Source organism: Dryobates pubescens, chromosome 4, assembly GCF_014839835.1.
Source record: "Dryobates pubescens isolate bDryPub1 chromosome 4, bDryPub1.pri, whole genome shotgun sequence".
Lineage (NCBI taxonomy): Eukaryota > Metazoa > Chordata > Aves > Piciformes > Picidae > Dryobates > Dryobates pubescens.
This window is the reverse complement of record NC_071615.1, coordinates 36,794,433-36,805,171: the sequence shown is the minus strand read 5'-3', so window position 1 is coordinate 36,805,171 and position 10,739 is coordinate 36,794,433. Positions and strand designations below refer to the sequence as shown.

Below are 10,739 nucleotides of genomic sequence, written 5' to 3'. Positions count from 1 at the left end.
GAAGCTCTTTGGAAGGGATAGGCAGGGAAGGAGAGGTGTTACAGAGGCACTCTACGTTAGGGAGTGTTTTGATTGTGTAGAACTCAACAACTATAATGCTAAGGTCACATGCTTATGGACAGCAATTAGGGAAAGGCCTACAAGGCAGATATTCTGTTACAGACCACCCGGCCAGGGTGAGGGGGTTTATAAGGTATTTTACCAGCAACTGGAAAAAGTCTCCAAATCACCAGCCTTTGTTCTCACAGGAGACTTCAATTTACCAGATGTCTGCTGGAAATACAACACAGAAGAGAAGAAACAATCTAAGAGGGTCCTGAAGTGTGCAGAAGAGAACTTCCTGACACATTGTATGTGCCTCACTAGACCTACTGTTTACAAACTTGTCAGGACTTGTGGGTGATGTGGTGGTCAGAGGCCTTCTTGGGCTTAGTGATTACAGAATGACAGAATTCTCACTCCTTGATAAAGTAAGACTGGGGGATGGGTGTGTGGGTGTGTGCCAGTAAAACTGCTGCCACAGACTTCCAGAGGGCAGAATTTGGACTGTTCAGGATACTGGCCAAGAGTGTGCCTTGGGAGACAGTCCTGAAGGGCAAAGGGGTCCAGGAAAGCTGGACATTCTTCATAAAGGAAGCCTTAGAAGCACAGGGGCAAGCTCTCCCCATGTGTCATAAAACAAACTATCAGTGAAGACAACTGGCCTGGATGGACAGGTAGCTCCTGCAGGGGCTCAGGAAAAAATGGCCAGAGGGCTGAAAACTCTCCTGTGAAGAAAGACGGAGTTGGGGTTGTTCGGCCTTGTGAAGAGTAGGTTCCAGGGAGATCTTATTGCAGCCTTTCAACACACAAAGGGGCCTTATCCCAGAATCACAGATTGGTGGGGGCTGGAAGGGACTCCTGGAGTCATTTAGTTCAATACCCCCACTAAAGCAGGGGCACACCAATAAGGCTTCACAGCAACACATCCAAATGGGTTTTAAAATTCTCCAGTGAAGGCTGCACAACTTCTCTGGGCAGCCTGTTCCAGTGAGCATTTGGGTAGAACTTCTTGTGTTCTAGTTTGTGCCTCATCTCCTTTATCCTATCACTGGGTGACACTGAAAAGAGACTGGCTGCATCCTCTTGACATCCACCCTTTACATATTTTTAAGCACTGATAAAAGAGACTTTTCATCAAGGTGTGTAGTAACAAGAACAGTGGAATCATTTCTAACCTGGAGGAGGGTATGGAGGAAGAATTATTTTTTTTTACAGGGAGGCTGGTGAGACACTGGGACAAGTTGCCTAGAGAAGCTATGGATGCTCCATCACCAGAATTATTCAACGTAAGACTAGATGGGGCTTTGAGCAATCAGATTCAGTAAAAGATGTTCCTTACCACAGCAGGGAGTTAGCCTAGATGATCTTTAAAAGTCCCTTCCAACCCAAGCCAGGTTATCATCTTTGCCAGCTCTCACAAACACTTCAAAGTAACCCCTAAAGCTAGACTCTCATACTAGACATTACAGATTAAATGCCATCTACGTCTAGAAAGCAGAATGTAGTTTTGTATCTCACTTCACAGATTCTGAGTGCTAATGTGCACTACCTGTCTCATTGTAAATAAGGTAGTATAGAGTTTTCTGTTTCAAGGGGATTTTTAAGGTACCTTACATTATTTTATTTTGTTTTACTTTCCCGTCATAACTCCACAACAGTAATTTCTTTGGATACATTAACTGTGCTCTTTGATTTCTAATCATGCTTAGAATTCTTAAGAATTTGATCTTTCACTTCATTTCGGAGGGGAATTTTAGTCCAGCTATAGTTTAACCTTTAACATCATTACTACAACACTACAAATACCTTCCAGCTGTTTTATGCCTTGCAAAGAGCATAAAGCAGAGAATATATAAATATTAGTTGCATTCACTTCTCTCCAGCCAATGTTTGTTTTTTTCTTATTTTTTGCACATTACACTTTTTACTCTTTCTGCCTGCATGTACACACCAAATACCTATAGTAAGGAATATTCCTCTTCTATCTGAATGCATCCACTGTGCTAGGTGCTTCTGTAGAAAGAGCTATTCTGTGATAACAGCTATTTTTGCAGGTGTTCCTCTGTCAGACGCACCTTCAGTTAGGAAGAGGCCGTAGTATACAATTTTCATCTTGAAAGAAATTCTTAAAGAATAGCTCTTTCAACTTGGCAACCATGTCATGTCATTCCCTATGGGAGGAAAGTCAAGCTACTCTCAGCGCAAGATGAGGCCAGCTATTCCATCAAATAGTGAAGTACATAGAGTTACACTGAGAACAAATATGAGAGGTAACAGTTGTGAGAATGGCATAATTTATTTCTGTACACCTTGTGTACCTTTAGCTCTGTGCAGTGTAACAGCAGGTGGCAGTCAAATCCAAGAAGGATAATTCGGAGAGGAATTCTCAGGGACAGAACATTAGGCTCAAGAATTAGCATCAAAAATTGTAATGAAGATAAACAAGTGACTGTCAATCTCCATGCACATCAGCTTTGGAGTCTTGTATAACAGACACTATGCACAAGACCTCAGTGGAAAGCCACTGAAATCACTAAAGCAGTTAAAATTCTCTCAGGGTTTTGCAGGACTATTTTGTAACACCCTGTGAATATATTTTATTATTGTAAGACCATCCCTGTACACAGAGAGTAAGTGCTACACTGTGTAAGTAGACAGCTCCCCACTCACAGAAGACAGGCTGATTCTTCAAAACAGTATTTAGCTTAACAAGCAGCCCTCTAAAAGGGAGCTTTGTTGCCTGTTCTAAAGTGAAATCAGAAGGATAAAGGTAGTGAAACACTTTGAGCTCACCTCTTCCACTAACAAAGCCTAGCCAATGCCAGATAGCAGAAGAAAAGCATCTGGAATAATTTTGGAAAGAGAAAAATAAATGAAGCTCGTTTGCTAAGTGGTTTCCTCACTTCTACACTAGCAATAATTGTATCAGCATTTCAGTAGACATCTACTCAAATTACAAAATCACTCAGAACTAAAGGCTGTCAGTTTTCACTTGAGACATCAGGAACTGCCTTATTTACAAAGCTATAACCCAGATGGCACTGGATACTCTATCTCATGAATCTTCTTCAGGTTTCCCACTTTCTAATGTTACCAAACCTTACTTTTTTAGGATGAAGTGCTGCATACCCCATGATTTCCCTCTGCAAAGCTACAGTCCTGAGTAATGCATACAATTGGATTTCAATATAAATTATTGAATTGTGAGCTGGAATATTTAAGAAACACCTAAGGGAGGTCTTATGTAAGGGAAGTGACATCTGGGAGACAGCTGAACATGTGTCTGGGACACAACATGCTGAGTCTAAACCCCTATAGTACTGTATTAAGCATATGCCCAAGGAACACTTGAAACATCCCATCTTCAGTGATCATGTCTAGACTCTCAGAGGCTGCAAACAGACCATCCCACCAAGCTAGAGTTAGTAAAGCAGGGAAGAACCTTCACCAGTTGGTAAGTAATACAGAAGAGACAGACATATACACACAAAAAAGAGATGCAAGAGAAAGTCAAGTAAGAATAATAAAGTTGGAGACCATAAAAATACTGTTCAAGACCAACTGAACAAGCAGAATAACACTGTACCAATAAGCCAGGGTTCCGTAACTGACAGACTGGAAAGACAAGGCACAAAGAGTCACATTTGGAGGAGGAGGGGGAAAAAAAAATAAAAATCTCATCCCATCACTAAATCCATCCTGCCCAGACACACTGGAATCAAAGCCTAGATTTCTGTTACATTATTTCTCTACTTTCAGTAAATACATGGATGAACAGAAATCTCAATGTTTTCAAAGACAGTGCAAGTTCAAAATACTTGTCAGTCACTCCAAAGTGTTACTTCAAGTGCTAGGCATCTATAGGAATAAAAGAGATCACTTGGGATGAAGACAACCCAAGAGAACATAATGCCCATGGTTTTCATTTTCCTGATGATAAAGAGCCCTCTGGGATTCCAGTATGAGGGGTTACATATTACAGTTCCAAAGCCAAGCCTTGAAGTTACTGTAACAATTAAGATTGTGCAGTTAAATGATAATTTACCAATGAGTGGCTGTTCCATTTTTATTTTTACCATCACTGTCTACTGAAAAAGCCTACAACTCTTCCATTGCTTATCAAGTTTTAGTCTTAAAAACAAACCTACTAATTTCTTCATCAACATTTCAGTACACTATTTTGTATCACTACACTACTTCGGTGCTTCACAAACATTTCTTTATATTACAATATCCTGTACAGAAAAGCAAAAGTGGAATCTCCATTGTGCTGAGAGGAAATGAATTACAGAAAGATAAAGGTATTTGCAACTTTTTATTTCTAGATAGTCACAGGTTTTTCAGAATACCTGATATATGCATTTATATAGGTCATCACATATTTTAAACAAAACTCCTACTGCCTTCAATAGCAGTAATAGTACATAATATTTTTGCAAGTCAGGCTCCACACTCAATACCAAAACCCCAAATGGATACAAATGCCTCTGAAAATGAGTCTACAAGACATGTACCAGAAGTAGTGACAGAATCCAGTTCTTTAAGGCAGTGTTCAGCGACACTCCTCTAAGCTACACTGAGATAGAGAGACAGCCCTTAAATTCACACATCATTTTTGTTCAGGGACCACACTACATTTCTCTGCATCATTTCAGTATATAAGCTGACAAAACTGACCAACTTCACCAGTGAAGAGAGAAGAAAATTGGTAAACCCTTGCTTTGGAATTGTGATGGGAATTACTCTACAACTATGCACCAAAACTTCATTTGGGTACATTACAGTATTGTCATTTTGTCACATATTTGCGCCTTCTGATTCCAGATGGGCAAGGTTTTTGACTGATCCCACATTAAGATTACATACAACATTCTTAATAAAGGAGCACATTTTCCAATATGTTTATAAAAGACCAGAAAACTACAGTACTTTAAAACATGGCATTACTCATTTCTATCACATAGAAACAGAAAAGCCATGAAAATACTATTTCACTCAATATTAACAGAACAAAAAGCCCACAGGCCTGAAAATTATTTACATTAAGCAAGTTTACACAAATATAACAGTTCTAAAATCAGTCTCCCTACAGAAATGCCAGAATGGTGAGGTATTTAAACTGGAAAAAAGCAGTAATAGCCTGTTGATGTGACTTAAATCAAAAAGAAAATAAATTTGCTGTACTGTAAGTGAAGGCCATATCTCCTACGGATTTCTTTTGGTGGAAATGGAGGTCAGGTGATTAGAAATTTTATCTGTACTGAAAAAAAAAAAAAGTACCAAAGCATCAAGATTCTGAATACAAACATTCAAAAATGTTGATTCCTTCCTAGAAGAACTTAACATCAACTTATCAAATCCTTACTGCATCTCATATTCCCAGAAATCTGGCAGAGCAACGAGCATGTGTAAAAGCTTCACTGTTCAGGGCTCAGTCCTCCTGGACTTGCACAATCCTGTCTACAAGCACGTATCACTTGACATCCTAGAGCTCATGCATATGGATGCAACATTGTGAGCAGGAAGTAAACAATTTTAGCATTCTTTTAATTCAGTATTCAAAAGGTCCTTTTACTTCTGACTTCCAAAGGTTTTTTTTGTAAACCATCTACATATGCATTTGTGAATCAAATAAATATATATTGCAGAGCTGTGGAACTACCGTACTTCCTCCTTCTGCCACATTTGTTTCATTTCGTAAGGGAGCTACACAATACAATCCTGAATTCAAACAAACACTAAATACTGATTTGCAACATGCTGCACATGGAGAGACCTCTATGGTTAATAATAATTTAAAAAAAAAACCAAAAAAACAAGGCAACAGCCCTGACAGTATTGTAGAAATATTCATCATGCTTTGTGACAAGCAGAAAATACTGTTTTCTACCAGCAACAATCCAGAATTTGTCTAGTAGGGTTGCTTGCACGTATACACACACATTCTTCATGTAGGTATATATATAAAACTTTGAAGTTATTAATTTTATTTGTGTGTGTGTGTAAAAAAGTCACTTTGTTTCAGCAGTTTCAAATCTAAAGAGACTAGATACAAACAAATTTTAGGCTATGTTGTTACAGTTCCAGTTTAAATCACAGCACAGATGTTCTGTTTCAAATGTCCCGCAACTATTACACATATGACATGTTTCTTTTTAACTTTCAATTTAAGAGGCTATATGTTTAATAACTTCCTATTTGCCAACTTCTCCAAAAGCCCACAAGTTTCTCCTTTCACACTGAAAATCATTGAATAATATGCAAAATGTCAGTCTGCTGCTGTTTCAGTGTTTTCATTAAAGTTTAAACTTCATTGAACAGAACATTAATTCCTCCTACAAGTGATAAATATAGATTCTGAAATGTTAAAAACAAGGCTGTATGAGATACATGAACACAAACCAGTAATTAGTAAAACTTTTTAAGTAGAACTTTATGAGGCTTTTTCTCATATGCTTTTTTCAATTCAGTGCTGCTTTTTCAAGGGAGGCTCCATCTAATTTCCTCAAAATGAAACCAAGATTAAAATACTCTCAACGCTAGACACTGACCCCTCGCCCTGTCTACATATGACATCCTAAAAGTCAAAGAGGATTAGTAATTACAAATTAATCCCCTGCATTTAGACACAGTTGAGACAGAAAACTTTATTACTGTTTGATTATTGTCTTTTATTCAAGTAACATATTGTTCTGAATTATGTATCCATCTCCCATACTCCATTACCAGTTCTCTTCTTCCTTTAATTCCTGCCTACACTGCTGTTCCAGAATAGGGAACAGCAAACTAAAAATAATTCCCTTTTATGACAAATTGTCTTCAAAAATGGTAGTGCCCTTACTCAAAAAGAAATTATTAAAAATCCCCCAAATAAGGGTTTAAAAGTAAATAAAACAACCCTCACAAAAATCTTAGCATGAAATTGGCAAGATGACATCAGTTATAGTCTCTTAAGTCAATTGCTGCCTGCTTCCACTAGATGAAACATGGCTAAGCTTGGGGGGAAAAAAATGATCCCAGAAGCATTAGGGCTTATCTTAAAACTAGCAGTGGAGCAATTGCTATTAAGCACTTTTAAGTTCATTAATAAGGAGGAATCTGCCAGATGTGGGGAATATTTTTGCACAACACATTCACATGAAAACATAGATCAGTGTTTCCAGGGCAGAAATATGAAGCAAAGTCATTTAACAAGCTGTCATAACACTTCCCTTACATCTTACACATCCTGCACCTCTGCTTATTCCCCTGCGCATATGCCACATAATACCCAATGTGCAACTGATTCACAAACATGGTCCTGCCCCTCCTTTCCCTTCCCATCCTTCCAATATACTTTAATTTATTAATTTTATTTTAGCATCTTGCTTGCTTGCAGTTTCTGTGGGTGTTTACTGCAGACACAGGAATCTGCACACATAGGAAAGACTGCAGAACAAAACCACTCTGAGGCAAAGGCTTCCTTCTAGTATGAAATGCATACACCTTTCTGCACAGCCATCTGCATGGACACCTTGTCTATTGTTTAAAAAAACAATAAAAACCTGAACAGATCATCTTTCTGCTTAAGGCTTTCACTCACCAAGTGCAACTAACCTTGAGAAACAGGCAAGTTCTTAAGTTGACAACCAACTATTATGCTGACTGATTCAAACCAAAACAGTTTTAGAGCATTATTACAATATTAAATGTAGTGAAGACTTCAAAAATTACCTCTACACTGAAGAAATAAAAAGCAACAAAATAAGGCAGACAGCACAGGAGCTACTCAAATGCTTCTGCCAAAACATACTGATGTTTCTCTTGATAAAAAAATTAAGTATTGTATAGATATTTTGCTTAATCAGCTGTTTCTTATCTACAGGATAAGAATTTCCAGTTATCCAACTGAGTTACTGAACTTCAAGTGGCTCCAAGTCCCAGCAGTTCACTAACAGCTTTCTGTCTCCCTATGATATTAAATGAGCAACCATAAATCAAAAATGAGATAATTCTGAACCAAGGAGATGAGGAAGCATATTTACCTGACGCATCTCCAACTTTAAAATCACTGTCATCAGAGCTATCATAATCTAAAGCTTCCAGCAGCGAAGCTGCCAAAGGCTTCACTTGTCTCCTCTTCGAACTGCGGTCCACTGCAGGAAAAAAAAACATGGTACGGTTACTAGGTGGCACAATGAGAATTCGGCATGGTTAAAGATACTTAAGTTGAAAGGAGGAATGGCCATGACAGGCAGCAGCGGTCTCCGCCACACCGTCGGAGCAGATCCAGATGGCACCGGGGTCCCAGAGTCATCCATGCCCACAAGTGATGGAGGGGAGAATGGGAGGTTTACCCACAGCTAACCAGGAGGGAGCTGCCTGCCCGGCGGAACAGCCGTGCTCCCTTCAGGCGTAGGAAGGCAGCACAGCACCGCACCGAGCGAGGCTCCCGGGCTGCTCGCAGCTCCTGGCACCGGCAGAAACCCAGGGGAAGGGGGTGGGGGGAGGAAAGCTGGGCGGGTTTGCCAGAGGCTCCCCGAGCCATGAGCACCACCTAAGACAGCGACTCGACGTGATCCACCAGCGCCAGAGGCGAGGGGCACGGGGAAAGGGAAGGGAAAAGGGCAGCCGGGACCACGAAGCGCCCGAGGGATAACGATGAACCCTCATGGGGAAGGGTGCGAGGGCGTTCGGCGGGCATCCCGCCATCTCCCCGAGCCAGGGGCAGGAAAAACCGCTGAGGACCACTTACTAAAGCCTGCGCAGGTGAGCGGCGGACGGGCAGAGGCCCTCAGATGTAGCGCCGCGGAACCCCGGGCCCCTTCCCCAGACAATGGGCACGGCGGCGACCCGGATGCAGACCCGCGCCCGCCCGCCCGCGGCGGCCGGTCCCGCTGCCGCGCCTGCGCACCTGTCCTCCGCCCGCCCCGCCGCGCATGCGCATAGCGGGAGCGCCTGCGCCGCCCGACGTGGAGCTGAAGAGGCGGCAGTACCCATCCTCCGCCCGCCGGCGGTCGTCATTCTTTTGGATGCGGCGGGGAGTAGGGCTCGGAGTGACTTGGCTAGCATTGGGATCTCCCGTAGGGAGGGACACGGGTAGTTCCAGGAGTCCGAAGCACTTAACACAAAAGTTCCAGTGTGGATCCATTCATTCTCGGGGGAGGGGGCGTGTTCAGGGTCTCATTTATTAGGAAAAAACAGTCAAAAATCAGTCTGCTTCCCCCTACGGAAATGAAGCAAAACTGCTTTAATTTAGCCCCTGTTCTCAGAACCAAGTTGGTTATGGTATTGTCAAGCTCGTTCTATAGGTCCCAGGTGGGTGGTGTTGGTCTCTTCTCCCTAGTAATAAGCTATAGAACCAGTGGAAATAGCCTCGAGTTGCAGCAAGGGATGCTTAGGTTGGATATTAGAAGAAACTTCACTGAAAAGGTTCTCAAACACGAATAGACTCCCTAGGGAGGTGGTTGAATCTCCATCCCTGGAGGTGTTCAAAAGATGCAGAGATGTCATTCTGAGGGACTTACTTAGATAACGGTTGGACTCGATCTTAAAGGTCTTTTCCAACCAAAACAATTACATAGTGCTAGGATTCCTGCAAGCCATCACATTTGGAAAATCAAAGGAAAAAGAAAATATCCAGGGATTTCGTTTGACCACATCACCCAAATCCAGGAGCTAAGCAGAAAACCTAATGGTGAGGGGTAGGCAGCAAAGGAGAGCAATGCAGGGCCATTGCCTTTTCATAGTCCTAACACCTCAGTTGTGAGAAGCACCTCCAGCCCCTGCAAGCATCCAGTGTTGCCAGGCCTTCGCATAAAATAACCCACTGCACAAAACTTTCATGGGATGTTTAAAAGGACTGAGGGACTCAGATGGGTTTGGGTGTTTTTCTTTCTCAAATTTCGTAACTTTCATAATTAGAAGGATGACTTCTAAAGAAGGGATGGTCTGGCATAGTGGTATGCCTTCAAGAGCCTGAGAATCAAGAACAGTGCTGAACATAAAAGCTTGCTAAGAATTGTAAGAGCAATATTGAAGATGTGTGTTTAATGATGGACAAGTGCAATTAGGATCAAATCAATTCTACAGTATGGAAGAAACAAAGTATGTCATGTATAGGGTATGTGCCAAGAGCCAGCACTACATTCAGCACAGCTATGCATGTATCACCCATGCAGGCTTTCCTGAGCCAAAACTTCTCTTGGCATTGCAGGTAGTGTGTTATGGGTATATTAGTCATCTTTTTCAAAAACTAGTTGGTGTATGATGTAATTATGTATCTGAAATACTTTCAGTAATAGCTTTCTGTGTTTCAGATTTTGAATATATTCAAAGGGTAGAAAATTCCAAAGAAAAATGTGAATTCTACGTTCATTCTGTGCTTGAATTTCTTAATTTTCACATAGTTAATGTGTTCACACTGGCACCTCCCATTTCCTCCACCAATTTTTGGCTCCATAGAGTAGCCTGACTGCATAATGCTCCATCTCATTTTGCCTTCACTACCCAAATATGCTCCTGGCTTATGCAGTCTAGAGTTCCTTTCAAAACTCTGACCACCCTTCTGTTCTAGTAGGAGTTGCTTGTCTTAGCTTTTCACACCTCAAAGGGTTTTTGCCCTTTAACTGGCATCCTTATCCTACTTTCTCTCCACACACAACTTCAGTCTTAACAGGACAAGTAGCAGGGCTCAGATCCCTTGATTTAGACTCTGC

General features: G+C 41.3%; 1 protein-coding gene across 1 annotated transcript in view; it reads right to left on the bottom strand.

Moving 5' to 3' along the window:
• The window catches only part of PHF14 (PHD finger protein 14), a 140,538-nt gene extending 131,613 nt beyond the window's left edge, over positions 1-8,925 (bottom strand). Inside the window, exons 1-2 of the mRNA XM_054161128.1 lie at positions 8,777-8,925; positions 8,067-8,177 (exon numbers count right to left, since the gene is read on the bottom strand). Of these exons, the coding sequence (XP_054017103.1) occupies positions 8,067-8,177; position 8,777 (112 nt within the window). The 5' untranslated portion in view covers positions 8,778-8,925. The remainder of the gene's footprint in view (positions 1-8,066; positions 8,178-8,776) is intronic.
• Positions 8,926-10,739: the final 1,814 nt, after the last annotated feature.